This window comes from Bos taurus, chromosome 2, assembly GCF_002263795.3.
Source record: "Bos taurus isolate L1 Dominette 01449 registration number 42190680 breed Hereford chromosome 2, ARS-UCD2.0, whole genome shotgun sequence".
Classification (NCBI taxonomy): domain Eukaryota; kingdom Metazoa; phylum Chordata; class Mammalia; order Artiodactyla; family Bovidae; genus Bos; species Bos taurus.
The window spans coordinates 125,294,045-125,316,785 of record NC_037329.1 but is presented as its reverse complement, the minus strand read 5'-3'; the positions used below and the strand labels follow the sequence as shown (position 1 = coordinate 125,316,785).

At 37.0% G+C, this 22,741-nt stretch overlaps 1 protein-coding gene across 7 annotated transcripts in view; it reads right to left on the bottom strand.

Annotated features, from left to right (window-relative positions):
• Positions 1-22,741, bottom strand: part of EYA3 (EYA transcriptional coactivator and phosphatase 3) — a 188,334-nt gene that overhangs the window by 73,485 nt on the left and 92,108 nt on the right. For 2 of the 7 annotated variants that reach the window (XM_005203132.5, XM_025001182.2), the window contains exon 1: positions 21,376-21,444. The exons of 1 other annotated variant lie outside the window; for it this stretch is intronic. Coding sequence is in view for 2 of the 6 variants with exons in the window: in XM_005203130.5 (XP_005203187.1) it covers positions 8,699-8,783 (85 nt within the window). In the remaining 4 variants the exon portion in view is untranslated. Of the gene's footprint in view, positions 1-365; positions 386-8,698; positions 11,503-20,869; positions 20,991-21,375; positions 21,445-22,741 lie in introns of those variants that run through there. 4 more of the 7 variants (XM_005203133.5, XM_005203130.5, XM_005203131.5 and 1 more) reach the window with 4 other exon arrangements.

Sequence of the window (22,741 nt, the reverse complement as noted above, 5' to 3'; positions counted from 1 at the left end):
CAATTGTTTAAAAATTTGGGTTATATTAAAAATTTTAAACATTAGCCGAGCCAGTCAATAACTTACGATAACATCCAGCCTGCTTTAACATGGACTATTTACATAACTGCTAACACACACAGGATCACTTTAAATAGTAGGTAAACTGAAACATCGAGTAAATACTTTCACAACCAACTATCTGTATATATGTAATTAACACAAAGGAAACTTTTGGATCTATTTTAATAATGCAAATAAATAAAGTGAAATATTGAATCATAGAATTAAGGAAAATAAAAATGAAAGCTAGGAACCATTTTATCCTGAAATAACAAGCTCCACTAAATTTACCACTTAGTCAATTATTAAAGCAAAACCTTTACTTTCTCAGCCCCTGCTCTTCCTGTTCGGATTTCCAAACTAGAGAAGAAAAACAGGACTCTAAGCCCCTGAAAAAAAAGAAAGTGAAAGGGGCTCAGTTGTATCCGACTCTTTGCGACCACATGGACTATACTGTCTATGAAATTCTCCAGGCCAGAATCCTGGAGTGGGTAGCCTTCCGCTTCTCCAGGGGACCTTCCTGACCCAGGGATCAAACGGGGTGCCCTGCACTGCAGGCGGATTCTTTACCAGCTGAGCCACCAGGGAAACCCACACTTACTGGTAAGAACACGTTTTTGTGTCCTGCTGCCAGAAGAACAGAAAGATGTTAGAAAGCAAAATAATTATAAAAACTAAAAACTCCTCATTTCTATTTAACAAAAATGAGAATAGTACTTCTCCAAAACACATGATTGTTTGTGCTTCTAATTAAGGTCACACCTGTTTTCACTTTTTACCAACCACTGTAACCAACTTCACACACAAAGCTAAATAAAGCGAGTAGAGAATCTTGTTGCAGATGTAATGAATAAAAAGGGAATTGAAAAGCTTCAATCGTGCCCATTTACCACCACTCCGCTTCTACTGCTCTATCCTGGTACAAAATACAACATACTTTAGGGGCACACTCTGGAATGGGGAAAGGAGAGAAAACACGTGTAAGGGATGCAATCAGATGCACAACTGTCCAGCTCTGACACAGCTTTCCTCCCTGCCCTGATCTAAAATGTCAAAAGAAAAAAAAGTTTGAAGGTCAGAAGCACTTGATGCTCAATGCACTCACGTGTAGCTCATCCACAGAGCCCCAAAAGCTAAGTTCTCAAACTACATGACGCAGATAACTAGTGCTGCAGAATTATAGTGCGCAATAACCAAAGCTCACAGGAGCTATCTTCCCTGCACTTGTTTTGCTCTACTCAGGAGAGCATAACCAACGTGACGTGAAGCTGATGCACAATTATGAAAGATGAAACGTTTTCATGTTTTACCAGCTTATATCTGATTTAGTTTTAAAATGAAGTGTCTTATCTCTATGGGATTTTTACAGAGCCAATGTACATAATGTACATATATGACTTTATCCCGAAACAGGAAAATAGAACCAAATCATTAGAGAAATGTAATGCCTTTAAATACCTTATTTGTTAAAATTTTGTGTGACCAGCTCTCACCTAAACAAAAAGTGATAATATTCTATGTCTTACTTAATTGAAGGCTGTAACTGTAATGATTGAATCTCTAATCAGTAGATTCTCAGCAAAGGAGAGTAAACGGATATTCTTTCTCTTGGAGGAAGGGTTATAAATCTACTCGTGAGCAAGAGGAAGGGAAGAAAAACAGTGTTTTTTTTAAAGAAAAAAGAGGGTACTCAATAACATGTGCTTTCCTTATTTTCTTGATTTTAAAAATATGAACAGTGTTAAAGGAGAACACAAATCTCTTTTATAGATCAAAGGGATCATGGGTTTTAAAAGAGATACTACTCTTAATAGCAGGGAAATAGATTCTCAAACCATACAAAACTAAATGGTAAAATCTTGAATTTTGTTTTTTAGAAAGATGGTAATACTACAGTGATTTTACAACAGAAAGGGAATAGCTTCCTAGTTTTCTTGAGATAAATCCTATGGCAGGTTGCAAGAAAACTTTCGTTAAAAGAACAATTGGAAGACAATCTTTCTACCTCTACTTTTTTCTTTGAAAACAAGTACACTTGGTTGTTTCCATCTTAAAAATTACCTTTATCTTTTTCATTTTTCAACTGAGAAAAATAAAAGGATCATAGATAATTTTTACATTTTTAAAAAACTTTAAAGATCAAGTAATCAATGAACACCAATAATTTTGATAATTTTACAGTTAACACAAAAAGCAAACTACAAAGGATGCATATGGCTTAGTGCTGCAGAATTTCTGGGATTCTGCTGGCATGTGATATATCTGAAGTCTGTAAACATACACTCTGGTACACTTGTATATAAAATATATTAATAATGACTATAACATATGTGATTCTATTACACCATGCATGTAAGATACTGAGATGTGCTGTGGTTAGTTGCTCAGTAGTGTCCGACTCTTTGTGACCCCATGGACTATAGCCTGCCAGGCTCCTCTGTCCATGGGATTCTCCAGGCAAGAAAACTGGAGTGGGTTGCCATGCCCTCCTCCAGGGGATTTTCCTGACCCAGGGATCGAACCCAGATCTCCCACACTGCAGGTGGATTCTTCACTGTTGGAGCCACCAGGGAAGCCCAAGAATCCTGGAGTAGGTAGCCTATCCCTTCTCCAGGGGATCTTCCCGACCCAGGAATCAAACCGGGGTCTCCTGCATTGCAGGCGGGTTCTTTACCAACTGAAGTACCAGGGAAGCCCCATGTAAGATACTTTCCATCAATATAATATTCTTCCTTCTTTCCAATAATTTGTTAAATATCTGAATTATACTAAATAAAAGAACACAAGTATTTATCATGTTCCTAGCATTTATAAATGTGCTAATAAAACTTTTAATATTAAGACCTTACATCATTTTCAGCAAGTGGCACATGCTTACAATAGAAAGTCACACTTACTAACCACCAAATGAAAGTGTTGTAAGGTGTTCCAGTACTTGATAATAGTAAAAGTACAGAATTACCATACAAATCTTAGTTTTCTTGCTTTCCTGTACTCGCTCTGAAGTTTAACTGCATATTTTGTCTTTTTGTTTTGGGGTGTTTCTTTTAACCATTAATATAACCTGACATTATTTTACATTCAGTGAGATTCATCTTTTTAAATTCAGTTTAGTCGCTCAGTTGTGTCTGACTCTTTCCAACCCATGGAAGACTGCAGCATGCCAGGCTTCCCTGTCCATCAGCAACTCCCGGAGCTTACTCAAACTCATGTCCATTGAGTCAGTGATGCCATCCAACCATCTCATCTTTTGAAATATCCAATATCTTCTGAATTAAAATATCCAATAATATACAATGGTTTGACTTAAAAGTGGAAAGCAGATTCTTAACGTAGTGTAAATGAATGTAATTACAACTTACTCAAACAGCCAAACAAAACATATCCTGAGTGCATTTTTGTTTTAAGTACTTTCAAGGCATTTGGACAGTAACAGCTTTTCATAATTTTCCAGTTTCAATTCTTACTATCGACTTTTAATTAAACCCTTTTACCACCATTTTTGGAGAGAGTTTATATCCACATGCCTTCATGGGCAGAAATCTGGAAAAACTATAACTAAAGGTGGTGCCAGTGGTAAAGAACCTGCCTGCAAATTCAGGAGACGTAAGAGACACAGGTTCGACCCCTGGGTCGGGAAGATCCCCTGGAGGAGAAAAGTCTATCGAAGTTTCCCAGGGGAAAATGAACAGCCTGCTTCCCAAAATTAAATAAATCTCAGCAATAATAGTTATAAGCATCAGGAGCCTGAAGAAGTTATCAAGAAGTAGGTAACTGGCAAATGTTTATCATGCTGTCCTCAAATATAATTACATATATACATTGAAGAATGAAAACAAATAGCGAAATACCCTCTTCTATGTGACCTGAAGAAAACTGCTTCAAGTACTATTATTCAACAGTAACTGAAATCTTCTAAAGGGGATCTATCAATTAATTTAGAAACAAGTGTCCTAACACCTAAAGTACCATGATAAAGCCTAAAGATATCTCATTAAATTCTAATTTATAAACTAGGAGGCTTCATAAAGCAAAATCAGAAAAGATGTAATGAAAATGGCTCAAAACATAAGAAAACATATCAACGGTCTCTTGCAGAACAGTACTTAGTAGTAAGTATCGGTGGGATGATACTAAATGCTAATTTGGGTATCATAATCTATACAATCTATCAGGATGTTTCAAATAAATAAACAAAGATTTATTCTAATATGTACAAACTTCTTACTGAAATTAGACAAAAATAATGATGGGTACCTTGGAGGAGAATAACAAAGTCAGTTAAGAAAGATCAGTCCTACATCAGTCTTGAAAACCAACTATAGTGGGAAGGATAAGAGACCTATTGATTACCGAGCATGTAAAACCCACTACATATTTTTACATTCGTTGTCTTAATTTTATCTCCACAACCATCTTAAAACACAATTGGTATATCTTCATATCCCCTAGGCACAGGACAAGTGGAATTCAGAAATTTAAACAATCTACCTGAGGTTAATAGCAATCGTGTTTCAGCTTAAAGCAGAACTATATCAAATAAGGATAGTAGAGGATAGTGGTGAAGGATGGCTGTGCAACATTGTAAATGTACTTAATGCTGTGGAATGATATACTGAAAATGGTTAAAATTATTAATTTTGTTATGTATACTTACCACAATTAAAAAAAAATACAAGAAGATCCACGAGACTAGAAAGACCAAAATAATGATCAAATTTCAAAAGTGCTTAAAGTGCAGAAAATCCTTATTTAAATATTGTCAGAAAAACTGAGGATAATGTGGAGAAAAACATATCCACATCATACATTATGAGTAATTCTAAATACATGAAGAACTGAGCATTCAAATAATACTGGAGAAAACAGAATAGCCTATTTATCTCATCTGTGAGAAAGAGATTAAATTTGGGTCAATAAAAGAAAGCATAAGCAACAAATCAATAGATCTGGTTTTGTAAAACATACTTTAACACAATGAAAAATAACAACTGTAAGAGTAAAAGGATATAAACAAATGGAAGCAATACCTGCAATAATTATGACAGATAAAACTTAACGTCTACAACATTTGAAAGAAAGTGAAAGTGAACTCGCTCAGTTGTGTCTGACTCTTTGCGACCCCATGGACTGCAGCCTGCCAGGCTCCTCTGTCCATGGGATTCTCCAGGCAAGAGCACTGGAGTGGGCTGCCATTTTACCCATCTTCTATGTGGGGCAAAAGGATACAGACAACTTAGGTAACAACAAAGATCAAGTCGGCACTCAGGGAAAAAAGATTCTCACTACTAACTGAATAAATTTTAATATTAAAAAAAAACCACTTCACACATATTAAACTACAAAAATAATCTAAACAACAAAACCTAAAGTTATCTGAAACATAAGAAGAAAAGAAATATTCAGGCCCTTGTTGTAAAACTGTATGTATCTTCAGACTGTTCTCTGGTTAGAGTATAAAAGATGTCATAAAATTGCCCGTGGCCTGATTAACTTTTCTTGGATTTCCCCCCCAAAATTAAATACAGGGGTAAAAGCTAAATTTATTTTAAAAACTAAGTGTTTCTTGCTCACAGAAATTAAAAATTAGAAACAATCAACATGTGGAGAGATTTACCTAAGCTGTAATTCTACATTCTGTATTAAACGAAATTGTAAATTTTTTTTAAGCTGTGCCAAGCGGCAGGTGTATCTTATAATAGTTCCCTGACTGGGAATCAAACACACATGCAATGGAAGGGTAGAGTCTTAACCAAGGGATCACCAAGGATTTTGCTGTAACCTATTTCAATACAGGTCCATTTAAAAGGTGAAAAAAAAAAGGTAAGATTTTACACTGATTATAGCTTATAATAATAGTTTAATAAGACTCAAAAGCAGATACAAAGGGATACAATTTGGATGTCTTAAGGTTTGTACGTGCGTGCATGCCTGCTTAGTTGCTCAGTCATGTCTGACTCTCTACAACCCCATGACCTGTAGCCCGCTCCTCTATCCATGGAATTTTCCAGGCAAGAATACTGGAGCCAGTTGCCATTTGCTACTCCAGGGGATCTTCCCAACCCAGGGATTGAACCCATATCTTTTCCATCTCTTGCACTGGCAGGTGGATTCTTTACCACTGCGCCACCTGGGAAGCCCAGAGAGTAGCATGCTTCTTCATAAAAGCATTTACTAAACATTTAATTTAAAATTTTGTAACACTATGCTAAGCACTGTATCAAGAAAATTAATAAATAGATTATACAGAATGATACTAGATAATCAGAAATTTTTGTCATTAGAAAAATGTGACTTTTATAACTTAGTAAATATCTTTTTAGGTTTTTTGCATGTATTTCTTTCTTTGGAACTCCCTTTTTTGTATTTCCTGGAAACAGCCTTAGAATTCTTTCTCAACATAAAATATTCATTGAATATCTGAAACCAGAAGAAAAATACTGAAGTAGAACACAGGATAGAATATGCTGGTATTTAAAGACATATTCTGAAAGAAATCATAATTAGAGTGTTTTGCCTGCTTTCAAAAATTCATGTCAGTGTTGAAAATGCCATTTAACTAAACACTAAAATGTATATATCAAACAGAGTAAAAATATAAAGGCTTCATTAATTGAACCAGTAAAAGCCGTTAATGTTAACTTCAAGCAACAAAGTAAACAAGAGTAAATTTTAGGAATTTACTCTTTTCCTGGATAAAGACTCTTAACTGAAATAATTTCCCCAGAGACTATTATTTTCTGGTTATTCTAAAATGAAGGAATCGAATCCACAGAGGCCAGCAGTCTCAAACTCTGGAATCTTCTCTGAAAGCAACTTAAAAAGGATGATATACAAATTAAACTTAAATCACTAAAAGAAAAGTATATGCTTACCAAACAAATTTCAGGATAACATTATGAAAGTTTTGTTTAAAAAAAAAAATTGTAATTTAAATTGCATTAGACCACGAAGGTCTAATTTAAGGATGAGTTTACAATACTGAGTTCTATCTAAGAACAGAGTATGTATTTCCAGTTACTTAATATTTTTTTTAGTCTCTTAGCAGATCCTCTACATTTCTTTGTGCTGGCATTTTATCTTTTTGCTTTGTTATACTTTTCATTATATTTTCTAAAGAAGTTACTTTTTATATATAGGAAAGTTGTTAATATTGGCACATTAATTTTGTAATCTCCCCTGTTACCAAAGTCTCTTATTGTTTCTAACAATGAGAATAATAAGATGGTTGATTCTTGAGTTTCATGTATATATTTTCCCCATCTGCATAAAAATAGTTCTTCCTCTTTCCCCAATATTAACCTCTTTATTTCTTCTGCTTGCCTAATAATATTCTTACACCTCCACTATAATATTAAGTAACTGCTAACTGTTGAGCATTCTTTTCTTTTCCTCACCTTAATAAGAATACATCTTGCATACCACTACTAAGCGTGACACTGGTGATTTTCTGCCATCCACAAAAATGACCATATGGGTTTTCTCTTTACTATTAATACAGTATGTTACTAGATTTCGGACATTGAACCACATAATGCACTTAGTTCAGAGATGAACCTCTTGCACTATAGAGTATTATTTTTAACGTACTGTTGAATCTGTTTTCTGGTACTGAATCCATGATGTTCAATAACTATCTCTAATTTGAGAGGGGAAAGGCTATTTTTACAGGGTGAGTTCCCATTCAGGTCAAATACAGTCTTGCAAATGAGGTCTTTCAAGGAACCACTAGAAGGTCAAATAATAATGTTTTCTGGGAACAGGGCTTTGAAGGAGCTCCATTCTTGTTCTGCCCCTTCCAGTGGCTTCCAGGATGCTAGTTTTCACCATGACTGTGGGCTGTTGGTTTCCAAGGCTGGAGCTAGAGAGAGGAGAATGGGCACAAGGCAAGCTAAAATGCTACAAAGTTCACTGCTTTTGCTGAGATTCAGCTATTTTTCTTGACTAAACATTCAGATTGCTGCAAGCCTGTAGTTAATTTTCAGAGTCCTGAAAGCGTTGACTATTTTTGCCAGTATCCTCATTGCTTTTATGGAGAATTTTCAGAGGTTCTTACTCTGCCATTATTGTTGATATCCTCTGCATTTGAATTCCACTCAATCTTTACACTTATTAATGTGCTGTTCACCCTTTATGATTCTTAAAATTTCAATATTTATTTCCTTTTATATTTCCTCTGAAATAATTCTTACCTTTAAAATCTGTATTACATTATACTAAATTTAGTGTTTTATATTAATTTATATTACATTATACTAAATTCACACTGTTCACTATCTCCGTTAGTGCTGGATGCATTGGGTACCTCTCTTTCACAGTATTAAGTTTCCTTAAGTGGCTGATACATCTAGGTTACTATTAGTTCATATTTGTAGTTAGGAGTTTCAACTAAGCATTTTTTTCTGAGTGGCCGAGAATCTTTGTTCATCTATTATCATACACAGGTTCTAGTTATATACAATGACTTCTAGTGACTATGGAAGAGGCAGGTAGGCAGTGTCTGCAGGTCACTTGCTTTCTGGATATGAATTTCTGCCTCTTCTGAATATCACATAAATTACCACGGATATATCTGGTCTCCCATGCCAGGACTCTACTCTAGAGAATACCTATCATAGCTTTATCTGGGCAAGAAACACCGGAATTAGCTACTCACTTTGCTTTTTGCTTCTGCTGCTTTTGTTGTGGAAGTCTATAGTTGCTTCAGACTGTGCTTGCTTCTTTCTAACCTCAAAATTCATTCATTCATTTATAAAATAATTATTGAGTGTCTACTATAGTGCCAGGCACTACTGTAGATACTGGGAATTCAGTGATGAACACAAAGTCCCCAGCCTCAAGGAATTTTGTATTCTCACAGGAAGAAAACAAATGCATAAGGTAATATAATTTCACAAAGTAATAATTCTTTGGAAAATAAAACAAAGTAAAGTATAGAGCATGACTGCAGGGGAGCTATTTCAGATTAGGTGATAATTTATCTGAAGTGGTAACATTTAAGCAAAGCCGGGAATAATGCAAAGCAGAAAGCTATAAAAAGATGTACAGGAAGGCTTTCAGAAGGAAACAAATGTAAAGAAACTAACAGGGTAACACCTAGCGCTTTTGAGAAATAGCAAAAAGGCTGACTTTTGCAAATTATAGGTGACAGGAAATGAGTCCGAGAAGCAGGCAACCAGGGAGATGACACAGAGCCTTGTAACACATGATGAGCAGTTTGGGGAGGTAATGGGTGCTTCAAGCAAGAGAGTGATGTGTTTTGATTTATATATGCCAAATGCCATGGGGAGAAGAGAGACTATAAAGTAAGCCCTCCCTGAGCAGATTGTTTTATATGTTTCGAAAGCATTTCTCTGGGTTTTATCCAGGAGACGAACACCAGATGCTCAAAATCAAGAGTAAGAGCCAAGAAACTGATGAACCTCCAGGCCCCCTCCCATTCTCCATATTCTTTTACTTGAAGTCTGGTGTATTTCTGAAACTTCTGCATATACTTTATGGCATGATTTCTTCTCCTATCAATCCAATTAGAAATCCACTAAAGTCTCACCAGCTGATGGCAACCTTTCTCAAGTACTGCTGCTGCTGCTGCTAAGTTGCTTCAGTCATGTCCGACTCTGTGTGACCCCATAGACGGCACCCACCAGCCTCCCCCGTCCCTGGGATTCTCCAGGCAAGAACACTGGAGTGGGTTGCCATTTCCTTCTCCAATGCATGAAAGTGAAAAGTGAAAGTGAAGTCACTCAGTCGTGTCTGACTCTTAGCGACCCCATGGACTGCAGCCTACCAGGCTCCTCCTTCCGTGGGATTTTCCAGGCAAGAGTACTGGAGTGGGGTGCCATTGCCTTACCTCATAAAAAATACTTATCTAACTTACCCATTAACACAACCACTCAAGAGTCCTCTGTACCCTGGAGTCTGCTGAAGCAGACACAAATATCCAGCAGACCTATACTAAGCTGCCCTTAAGGTTCCCTTTAAAGTAACCATAAGACAGCCTTTCAGCTCTCACAATTTAGGCATCAGCACAAATCACATTTCTGTGGCCAAAAAACCTGGAAACAACTACACCTTCCCTGTGGACTTGATGTGGACGTACAAAAGCCATCATCACGTTGGTTAACTCCTTCTGTAAATAAACAGCCCAGTCAACTGACTGTGGTAAAGCTGGTGAATTCTTCTGGCTACTTTATTGGGAGGCATGACTGACTAATGTATCATGGTATTGTCAGCCCAAGGAATATTTACAGTAACTTTTTTACACTAAATACGCTAATCAGAACTTACTGAGAAAGAATTAAAAAAAAAAACAAACAAACACATTTAGGCTGTACCAAATTCTTATTAGGAAAAATATTTTATCAGGAATAGATTCTCTAAGAAAAACTGTTTTCACAATTTCTAACCTTACTTCTTGGAAAATCATCCTTTGAAGTTGTCTGTAAATTAACACAAACTTTTCCCCACAAGCTTCCAATAAAATTGGGAGATAGTATTCCACAGGAAAAATTCCAAAACCACAGTAGAAAGTATTGAGAAGGGATGAGACAACCTGAATTAGTGTCAAAGTGACCTTAATAATAATCCCACAGGTCTACTACATTCCTTCCAACCCTCTTCAAATCTCTCTTCAGTTTTCAGTAACATGTCACGTCATTCACAAAGCACGAGTTTCTCTAATGTGTGGAGATCCAGACTCCACAGAATTCTCAGCCTCCAACACTTTATCTCTACCCTCCCTTAATCTAAAGTTAACATTTCTAAGAGAATCATATACTTTTCTATAGGTGCTCTGACCTGACCCATGGTATTCTCCAACAGGAATGTTCTATAAATGTGTTGCTTCCAGGTATATAGAAAAATTTATACCTTACACTATCCATTTTCTAAACTCAAAATCCTATATAGCATTCTATATATCTACACATCACATCTATTAATCAGCTCTCCAGTATTCAAACAAAATTTACTACACATTGTATTAACAGAACTGAGTCTTTTGAAACATAAGTCTTTAGCTGTCAAAACTATAAAATCTAGGTTCAGATCTTTTATTAATATTTTACTTCAAATTTATTTGCCCCTTCAAAAATCCATCAGACCAAACATCATCAACCATAATTCCAGTGTATAATCACCCAATCATTCAGTGTAGAGAGTAAAGAGTAGTGAAGTAAGTTTTAACACTTGTTATTTTACCTTTTTCAACATAATTCACCTCTGTAAGAGGCAGGTTTGGCAAGCTTGGAGCATGACCTCAGGAGTCTGACTGTGCCTGCTTAGTCACTTCAAATGTGTCTGACTCTCTGCGAACCTATGTGGCCTGCCAGGCTCCACTGTCCACGGGATTCTCCAAGCAAGAATACTGGAGTGGGTTGCCATTTCCTTCTCCATGGAGTCTGACTGCTGCTGCTGCTGCTGCTGCTGCTAAGTCACTTCAGTCGTGTCCGACCCTGTGCGACTCCATAGACAGCAGCCCACCAGGCTCCTCTGTCCATGGGATTCTCCAGGCAAGAACACTGGAGTGGGTTGCCATTTCCTACTCCAATGCATGAAAGTGAAAAGTCAAAGTGAAGTCGCTCAGTCGTGTCCATCTCCTAGCAACCCCATGGACTGCAGCCCACCAGGCTCCTCTGTCCATGGGATTCTCCAGGCAAGTGTACTGGAGTGGGGTGCCATTATCTTCAAATCCCAGTTCTGGCACTGATGAGCGGTGTGGGAGCTTAGACAAGTTATTTAACTTTCCTGAGTCTCATTTACTTCATCTGTAAAATGGGAAAAATACTAATGTGTCTTTCTCAAAAGCTTGTCATGGGTTCAAAGGAGTTAGTATCTGTAAAACTCTTAGAACAGTGTCTGGCACATAGTTAGCATAATGTAAGTGTTGAAGAAAAAAGTTTTTTTTAACAGACTCAGGACAGAAAACTGGTCTTGGTGAAAGTCAATTCATTACTAGTTTCTCTTAGTTTTTCAAAGGGCAAAATATTAATATTATTAAAGGTCCATGTAACAAGAGATTCCTGCAAGAGAGGCAACAGAATGGGTCTACAGCTCATAACCTTTGTCATTGGCTTTGATTCCAACACCACACAAGAACTTCCAAGTCCTCAAGGAAAGCTGTTGTCAAGCTCCTGGGCAAGAGAACACTGAATGTCAAACATGTCCTGTTATTTAGTGATATGAACTCATCATGGTCACAAACACTTTCAGGAGATTCAACTGTGTGTTATTAATAGCTAACATTTATGTAATTTGTTTTATGGGCTGGGCACTGTTCTAAGTACTTTATGTATATCAACTCATTTAATCCTCTTGAAAAGTCTCTAAGATATGCACTATTTATTATTATTACCATTTAATAGATGAGAAAACTGCAGCACAGACAGTAACTCATCAACCTGGAATTCAAGCCCAGGCAGCCTAGCTTCAAAGCCTGAGGTTTTAAACCACAGCTATGTGCCTCAGTTTAGAACACCACAGACAGGACTAATGATTTTAAAAAGCTGATCAAGCTAAAAATGTATGCTATGCTGTGCTATAGTCATAAACAGCCAGAATTCACAAGTTAGATAACGAGAAGATACTAAGAAGGCCAGTTTTCTTCTTTATCATTTCTCATTCTTGTTCTTCCCCAAGGCCTCCTAAGTAAATATGAGTTAATACAAGTGAAGTGCTTTAAATAGTGCCTGGCACATAGTAAGTGCTCATTATGAGCTAAGAGGCGATAATGGTAAAAATAGTAGAGTCTGCCTGCTGACCCTGCCTCATTCTAATAGCTGTGATATGCTAGGAACTGTTGCTATCTCTACTGTATTTCCCCTTTATGATTACAGGAAATGAACAGGGATAATAAATAAATCCACTATAACAAACCCTGAAGACTTTCCAGTCGTGTTGCTTTCACATGACTACATACACAGGAGCAAACTGCTTCGCTCCTCTGTTCTCTGTTTTGGTTTCCAAAGACTGGATGGGAGCCAGAAAAAGGCAGAAGAAAGCACCTTTGTAACCTTCTGACCAGTTTCCAAGAGCACAAGTAAAGTTTGTAAAAGCAATTTAATCAAACTAAACTTTGACTGTTAGATGGAAACTAAAAAAGGATTCTAATGATAGAAGCTCTACATACTACCAAAGCAGTGTCAACCTCATGAATCTATATTACTGCAGTTTTTAAAAATGATGTGCCTAAGACAGAGGTGACGGAAACAGTAAACAAGGCCTCCTTCAATCAACTGCTCTGCACAATTATTTAAGTTAAAAGCTTAAGAGAATCAAAATACATTTTGGTGAAAAAACCAATAAATCCAAGCATCTTCAATTCCAAAAAAATTTTATACTGGTAAAAAAATCTAGTAGTCACTAGAATTTTTCAAACTGTAGGTTCAATTCATTATTAGATTATCATATCCATTTAGTGGCTATTAATAGCTTGTTTTGAGTGAAATGCAACTGGTGGTGGTTTTAGTTCTGTCTGACTCTTGCGACCCCATGGACGGTAACCTGACAGATTCCTCTGTCCTTGGGATTCTCCAGGCAAGAATACTGGAGTGGGTTGCCATTTCCTTCTCCAGAGGATCTTCCCGACCCAGGAATTGAACCTGTGTCTCCTGTGACTCTTGCACTGCAGGCAAATTCTTTACCACTGAGCCACTAGGGAAGCCCAATGCAATCAACCAAAACTAAAACAAAATTAAATTAAACATTATAATGCATTACCAACATTAAAGATAAGTATTGTTTCACGAAACTTCTTTCAATTTTAAATATTAATATGTACATATATGTGTATAAGTACTGGATAACAATGAAAAATGCATCTTATGGTGGGTTGTGATCAAAAAAGTTTGCCGTTTTACCCAAAGATTAAGGGAAAAAAAAACTAGTCAAAAAGGAGAAAAATATCCACTTCAAGCTACGCATGATAAAACATTCAAAATTTTAATGATTCTCTAAATTTGTTTTTTTTTTAAGGCAAGCCTCTGAAAATGAACAAAAAGGGGAAAATAAACCATCTGGGTAATAATCAATAGTTTATCATAATTATTCCAAATAAACAACAATTTCACAGCATGAGAGGTACCAACACTGAATAAATATATAACAGGAGATACACAGAAATGAGCTAAATATATACTAACAGGAAATACACAGAAATGAGATAGTTTCAGTTCGTCTAGCTATTAAATACCACACCAATACGACAGATAAGCAAAAGCTATAGAACTCACTCTCAAGAACATTTATTTTTCAGTGTTATCTAATCACTCCTTCCTAAGGGGACAACAGAGGATGAGATGGTTGGATGGCATCACTGAATCAATGGACATCAGTCTGAGTAAACTCCGGGAGGTGTGGATGGTCAGGGAGGCCTGGCGTGCTGCAGTCCGTGGGCTTGCAAAGAGTCGGACAAGACTGAGCGACTGAACTGAACTGAACCTATAGCAAAGTTAAGAACTGGTGAAAAGGAAAAACAGATTCGAAAAATTCAGTGAATACGTTAATTACAAGGGTATGTTTTTTAATAAGATATACATGTGCTATTTTGTATCCTAAGTTGTTGTCCAGTCTCTAAGTCGTGTCTGACTCTTGCAACCCCATGGACTGCAGCATGCCAGGCTCCCCTTTCCTTCACCACCTCCTTGGAGTTTGCTCAAATTCAAGTCCATTGAGTGGGTGATACTATCTAACCATCTAATCCTCTGCTGCCCACTTCTCCTTTTGCCTTTTGTTCTCTAAATTCTGAAATATTTCAAGAAAAAAGAAAATCACACACACATTTTGGATTATGCTGTCAGTAAAGAGAGTGCGATTATCATAAATATCATCAATCTAGTAGGAAAAAATTAACATCATTGTGTTAAATTAAAATGCCCTCTTATTTTCAAAAAAAGGAACAGGTGAATCTGACCTAAATCTTCTTCAACTACTATGGAAACTAAAGAATAAGTTCAATTTCACCTAAGAGTTAATCATTCTAATTTATTCCCATAGTAACAGTACTGACAGCAACAAACTGCCAATTTTCCTAAATTCAGTAATTGCTACATTATTAAATTTCAGGTGAAAGAAAATTATTGAAATTTTAGAAACTAAACTGATTATCAAACCCACATATAAAAGAAAGCCCCTTTTGAAATAAAAATCAAACGTTTAAATCAAAGAACATTCTAAATACCAGTAAGTCAGTCACCATAGCAATGCTTATACTTTTCACTTAATAATACTTTTCTGACAAAGAGGGAAAAAAAATCAAGACAAAAGCCACCATTGAAAAATAGTATACTTAATTAACATGTCTGAATTAATAAGGGGGATTAATACATAAGAATTAAAATAAGCAGTATCTGTAACCAAGCATCACTTCTGACCAGAAACAATGTAGTTTTTTGTTAACCAGATCCCATGATTCTCAGTTATATTTGAAATACTCAGAAAAATAACTTCTCATCACATATAAGTTTCAGGCTCTGGCATTCAGATGCACCTCAACTAATATTAAATCATCTCCTTCCCTTAGAGAGGCAACAAAATTTTTAAATTTGGAAATAATAAAAGCACACAAAAAAGTAGTAGTAATATGATTAACAATATTCTAAATAACTATTTGCATTTTCAATTAAAAAAGGAACTGTTTTATGAAACAGTTTTCTAAAGTAAAAATAAAAACACTAATTTAAATGTATTACTCTAAATATTGTAGTCCTGAACAGATGGGTGCACTTAATTTTGCACAAATTTCCAAATCTGGAAATGAGACTAGAGGTAAGTCAGAAATTTCAGTTTTAGTTTTCTGTTTTATATTTCAAAGTTGTTAAGTTCATACTGTGGTCAGTAAGATTTCAAAGTTCAAGACTATTACATGAATTTATTTAATATTCTGCAAATCAGAGAAAGTGAAAAATTAATGTCAAGAGGTAAACATTTTAGTAACAGAAAATACATTTTGTTAAACTCCCTTTTCTGCAAACACCTCAAAAGTAATGAACTTCCATATAGTACTTTTTTAAGAGGGAAGGATACGGATAATGATTTGCTTCAATTTGTGGTTTTTGTCATCTAAAAAACCTAGGTAGTAAATGGTTTGCAATTTACCTTAAGCCAGCATTTATAAAACGACCAGGTAAAGTTTCCAACCAAAAGCAGTATTCTTCTGTGTTTCAGAAAAATTGGATTTTTTAACTGTTATGAAGGAAGAACTCATTAAACCAGTGGAACTTTGTACAAAAAGGTCATGAACTCTGGAGCTACAAAAACTAAATTCAAATCCAGCTCTCCTGCCAACTAGCTGTGTTACTTTGGGTGAATTATGTAACTTCTGTGTCTTGGTTTTCTCATTTGTAAGTGGAGATAAATATAGTACTTACTTCACAGTGTTGTAAGGATAAAAGAGTTAATACTATAAGTAAACCGTTTGGTAATTTCTGGCACAGAGTAAGTACTACATAAAATGTGCTTAAAAAAAAAAATTACTGTTTTAATACAGATTTTCACAGTTCAGTTGTGAAAAAGTTTCCAAAATGAAAATTACTTAATTATATGTATAAAGAAAAAACATGACTTTATATTAAGCTGTAATAAAGATTAATACAAGAACCTTAAATAGTGAAATCACTGAGTATTTTGAAAATTAAAAATCATAAAACCTAGTTTAAAAAATCCGGGGCTTCCCTGGTGGCTCAGTGGTAAAGAATCTGCCCGCCAATGCTGGAGACGGGATGGATCCCTGGTCCTGGAAGATAACATGTGCCGTAGAGCAACTAAGCCCATGCACCACAACCACTGAGCCTGTGCTTTAGAGCCTGGGAGCCCCAAATACTACAGCTTGCCTGCCCTTGAGCCAGTGCTCCTCAACAAGGACAGCCACTGTGATAAGAAGCTTAGGCACTCCAACTGGACAGTAGCCCCCGCTCACCATAACTGAAGAAAAGTCCGGGGTACTCTTTCTGCCCCCTTCTGATGCCTATGTCAGAAGCTTTCTCTATCTCCTTTATACGTTAATAAAACTTTATAAAAAAAAAAAAAAAAAAAGAAAAGTCCTCACGGCAACGAAGACCCAGCACAGCCAATAAATCAATAAAAATACTTAAAAAAAAATCGTATGCCATTGCACTAATAAGTGCAATAATAATTGCACTTTCCTAAGATGGATTAAAGCTTATTTTGATTCTAATTTTTTTTCCCCTCTACACCATAAGTTATGTTTACTCTTATATTTTAATTCAGATATATACAAATAAAGGCACATTAAGAATCTAAGTGTAAATGTCAGCCTTGTATAATGTCACCTACTTCAGATGAACTGCCTATATATGTAATATAACTGTACTATACAGCAGGTATCAAACATTTTTGCTGAATGTCTTACAAAGATTGTTACTATTTTCCAGGGTGAACAAAAACCTATCTACCTAGTACAAATATTAACCAAGCTAATAAGTTAAAGTGCATCCAACACAATCTGCAACAAGATCTTTAAGATATTAAGCACGGACTGCCTTGGGCCGATCTGTTAACTTACAATAGGTCAGCACGAACTACTATTCCTCTTCTGAGTTAAAACACTACCACATATTTAAAAGGGGTATCTTTGATGCAAAGATAAATTTGATGAAGCCCGTATTTCAAATATCTTTTTTAATATATTACAAATAATAGAGAAAATATCCTTATTATTTCTACATTTAATAATTAGTTGCTCTAGAACTTGGGCTAATGTGATCAAGTAAAAATATCAAGATGATGATGTTGCTGCTGTTCCATTGTTTGCTATGTTCTCTGCAAATAAAACATATCAATAAGACAATTTATAGCTTAAGCCATATATTCTGTGGAAGAACATAAACCTATATTAAGTTAATCAGCAGACAGAAAGTCCACCTATTTTTTCCCTTTACTATAAATAGAACAATTTGGTCCCTTGGTATAAACCAATTAAATGAATGTGGGGGGGGGGAACTATTTCTAATAACCTTAAATACATTTTGAACTATTTTTATGTTGAACTATTTTTATTCTTCCTCCATTTAAATCACACATAAGTTAAAATATCTTGCTATTATATGCAGAACACAAAAATCTTTTAAACAACTACCAAAAAAGATGATCTATGAGCCTTTTGTCTGTAAGCAAAACAAAAAGAATGAAGTCATGGGGTGGCTTATGCAGATCACAGGAACCATCACACTGCAAGGTACAAATCACCAGGACATTGTAAAAATTAAAATTTTTTAAAACTGTATTTTCCTTAAAACATATCCTAGGATTCAAGGATAAAAATGAAAGTATGTAAAACAAAGTGCAGTAACCGGTAAAATGACAAAATATCAAAATCAAAAGAGAGTCAAACAAAATCCAAACAGAAAAACCCTGCAGGCAAAAAACTAATATGCAGAAATGTTATCTTAAATTAAGCGAACAGGCTTACAAACTAGGACTTTGCCAAACTAAAGCAGAAAGTTTTATGGAAAACCAACAGTGATTCCGCTCCTCAACTTTAAAAACACACACAGTCAGTCGTCTCCAGTGGTATTTTTTTCCTTTGGCAGGTAAGAGGGGCAGGCTTTTCAGTAAATGGAAAGTCTATCACTATTCTGTGCAAAGAACAAGACCGTGAACACAACTGCTCCAATGAGACCACAGGATGTTCGTTTCATGTAAGGGCTTTCATGCAGAATTTCTATCATAATAAGCCAAAGTGATTTTAGAGAAAAGAGAGAAAGAGACTCCCTAAGACTTTTCAACCTCTACTTCCATACAACACAGTTTCTTTCTGAAGTCTCTCTTTGAAGGCAAAAATGACTTAAGTCTTCAATTTTGTGGCTCAGCTGGTAAAGAATCCACCTGCGATGTGGGAGACCTGGTTCAATCCCTGCGCTGGGAAGATCTCCTGGAGAAGTGAAAGGCTACCTACTCCAGTATTCTGGCCTGGAGAATTCCATGGACTCTATAGACCATGGGGTCGCAAAAAGTCGGAGACAACTGAGCAACTTTCACTTTGAATTTTAAATTCCACATCGTAGATTTCTTATCCCAAAACTTTTATTCCTAAGACATAAATTTACTGACATTAATCACTAACTACAATATTGTGCTCTCCAGCTTACAGCTTTGATAGAACTAAAACCCATTTCTCTAGCTGCTTGAAGAGGACTTCTTTTGCAAAAAATGACCTTGGAAAAAACATCACCAATAAACCCTAATTTCCTTATTTTGTAAAATGAAGGGTAAGTTTGAACTCTATGGTCCCCTCCAGCTGTAAACTACAGTACCCAATCAAGGTTTTAAACTCAAGACATGCTGAAGATGTAAAAAGTTCAGAAATGAAAAAGGTTGAAAGACAAAGACAGCCTTGCATCAATCCAAATATGGGTATATGTGTGTACAAAAGAAAAAAGAGCCCACCATCCTGGAGATAAGGAAACACAGAAATGTCAGACCAGACTCATTGGGGTTAGATTTTAAGGACTGGGAAATGATGAGGTCAGGTTGAACAGAAGCTAGAGTTTTCCAGTGTTAGGTGCTGCGGAGGAGGTAGTAGTAAGGAGCTTTCAAAAGAGCTTTCCTCAGTATTTAAAAAAGTCCTGCAAGCCAACCACAAGGGTCCTTCTCTGTGGCTTCTAGCACTAATATGGCCAAGCTCCAAAGTCTTTTGCTAAAAATAGCTTAAGGGATCAGCCCAATTTTGGAATAAGCCAAGGCCTATGCTATGCTTGCATATGTCTCATATAATGAGGGACACTTTTCTACAACTTATTAGTCAAAAGAAAAGCAGGTGCTAAATGCTGTATTTATTCTGCTTGCTGAAGTACTAAATTTGAGAGCACAATTTACATGAGTACAGAAACTGATCACACCAAAACATTTACAATCAAGTGTGAGACATACACCATAAACACTGGAAAGACAAAAATAAAAATTATCCAACTCTGTCTCAAAACATACCTCAGATAACAATTTTTGGAAAACACCACACAATTATTATTAAAACCAACCCTTCAATTCAGAGGTGACTAAGAGCCTACAGAGTCATTTAAGAAATTTACAAGAAACTTTAGCCTCAAAAATGAGAAAAAGATGGTTCTAAGGCTGAAACAGTTTAGCAAATTAGATGGTTTATGGTGAAAACAGTAAAGAAAAAATAGAACAGGCTAAGTAATCAAATACTGTAATGTCTGGTTTATTAAGAAACAAGAAGAAAAACAGAAAACTTGTCAATATGGTAAAATGAAGAGACAATATACAACAGACAAAGATATATGCACGCTAAGTTCAACAAAAGAAAAGGTACTTTGAAATTACTATAATGAATTCTTTAAGCATAAAATTTTTCAGTAAGAGCACACTAAAATTTTTGGCAATAAACTTATAAATCGGGCTAATAATCTCCCAAGAAACTCTGTCTTCCATCACAGCAACTGTTCTATAAGTAAAGTTCGTACAGAAAACAGAGCCGATCGTCTCAAAACATCCGCATTTTTGCCTCGGCTGTACATATCCATTCTCATGGGATAGAGAACACAAAAATGACAGGACGTCCTGATGACCTGTCGATTAACAAGATTACACAGGCCCCACTGCCAGCAGTTCCGCGTGCTTGCCACCTGTTAGCCTGCTTTAGCGAAGCCCCCTAAACTGTGCTCCAGCGAAGAACCGGGAACGCCTTTGTTGTTTCCTAACTACGGAAGCTACCAGAGTTCAATCCAACCTAGCGCCTTAAGGAAAACTTGCCCCAGGCCGGGTAAATCTGCCCAGATGCTGACTTGGGCAAAGACCTTCTCTAGCTAAGAAAAGGCGGGAGAACCCCAAGCGAAACACAAATGTCACCTACTCGTCCCGGGAGGAGCTAGGCGTCAAGGGTGAAGAAAGTTGGGGAACCAGACCCAGGAACCTTGAGAGAGGCTCAGTTTCGCAGTTGGAGCAGGGTGAGCACAACGAGGAGGTGGGCCGCCCTGATGGGTGAAAACATAGGAAGATCCTGAGACCACAGGTCGGGGAGGAGAGGTGCGAAAGTGAATATGGGCAAAACCGATAGGCAGTGGCTTAGGGAAGGGCTGAAGCAAAAGGCAAGAAAACCAAGGCTTTTAAAAGGCAGATGAGGCAGAGGGAAAAAAGCAAGGCGAGAAGTGAGCAGCGACGACACAGGCTGAAACTGAGGTGAAAGAGGCGAGGCCGGCGTGGGAGAAAGGAACCAAGTGAGCTCAGGAGGCTCTGCAGGGACAAGGGACAAGCAAAGAGAAACCCCACCCACAGGGACCGGGACACAAGTCTTGACCGTCCCTCTACAGGCATTACCCGACCGGCTGCACTCAGACCCTGTCCGCAGCGGAGACTCACCCAAAGGCTGCAGAGGCCCCACAGTAGGACATGGGGACTGGTCCAAACACACAGGAATACCAAGCGGCTGGAGGAAACGGCGGCGTTAGTGTGACCCGGATGCGCATCCCTAGGAACCGGAAGTTGGCGGTCAGGGTCATCACACAATCCACACCTCGTTCCACCAGAAGCTTTCGGGCGCATGTGTCAGGCCTCAGGGGGCGGGGCGGGGAAAACGCCTAGATTCCGCCCACCTGGCCGTCCTGGGAACCCCGCCCCTGGTTACGCCTCGCCCGGCGTCTGGGTGGCGCTTGGTGTGTGGATAGGCTGGTTGGTTCACGCAGCTCCCAGACCAAGGTACCACTGAGGCACAAACTGCCCGCTTAAAAAAAAACAGCGCTCAGGTTTCAAGAAGATCTTTTAAAATGCGTGCAATCCCTCTCTCTCTAAAACGAACGTGAAATATTGGATGTATTTAGTAGATTTAGAAAAATTGTGGGAGGAGGAATGGCTGGGAAGTGCTGGAAGACACTTTTGAGGCTAGACCAAGGGGATGGTTTTATTCCCAGTATCAGTTTATTCATAATATTGTATTGAGGTTACAATTCATTTCTATTTTGTGCGCAATATTTTATGTAATAATTTTATCAGAAACAATTTTTACATGTTTCGTTAACTTTAAATTACTAACCCATCATGGGCAAGGAGCATGGTTGATTTCAGGTTTTGTTGGGGCCTGAAGTTTATTCAATTGGAGGACTCTCTTTAGAGAACACAATTTCCCTCTTTAGGGAAATCCACAATTACAAATAACAATGTTAGGTATAAAAAATGAATGTTTAATGTGAGAAAAGAAATCGCAAATTACAAAGTTTTTAAAATTCCATAAATAACACAAAGTCCGGAAGAATTAAGCACTACAAGTACTATTACGTGCATGTTTGAACTACTTTTTTCCTACGTTTTTTGGCTGTATCTTCTTTGATCTCCTTTTCCTATGGCAATTTACTAAGGAATGTATTTACCGAGATCCTTGACTCCTGTCTCTCACACTGCACACCTAATTCATCTGTAAATTCTACACAATTTGTCTTAAAAATCTGTCCAGATTCAGACTATTTCCTGCCTCTGTTGGTACGAGCTACAGTCAATGTGTGACCATTTGCTGTTTTTATACCCTTGCCCTTCCAGGATCTATTAACACAGCAGCAGTTGGCTTCTGTTAAAGCCTTAATCATACCAGGTCCCTCCTCCAGTGGATCCCTATTTTAAAATGAAAACCAAAATCCTTATATAAGCTGAGAGGACCCTCAAGATTTCACACTGCCCAGTACAAGTAACCTTATCTCTGACTTTCTCCATTATCCCTCCTCTCAAGACACACTGG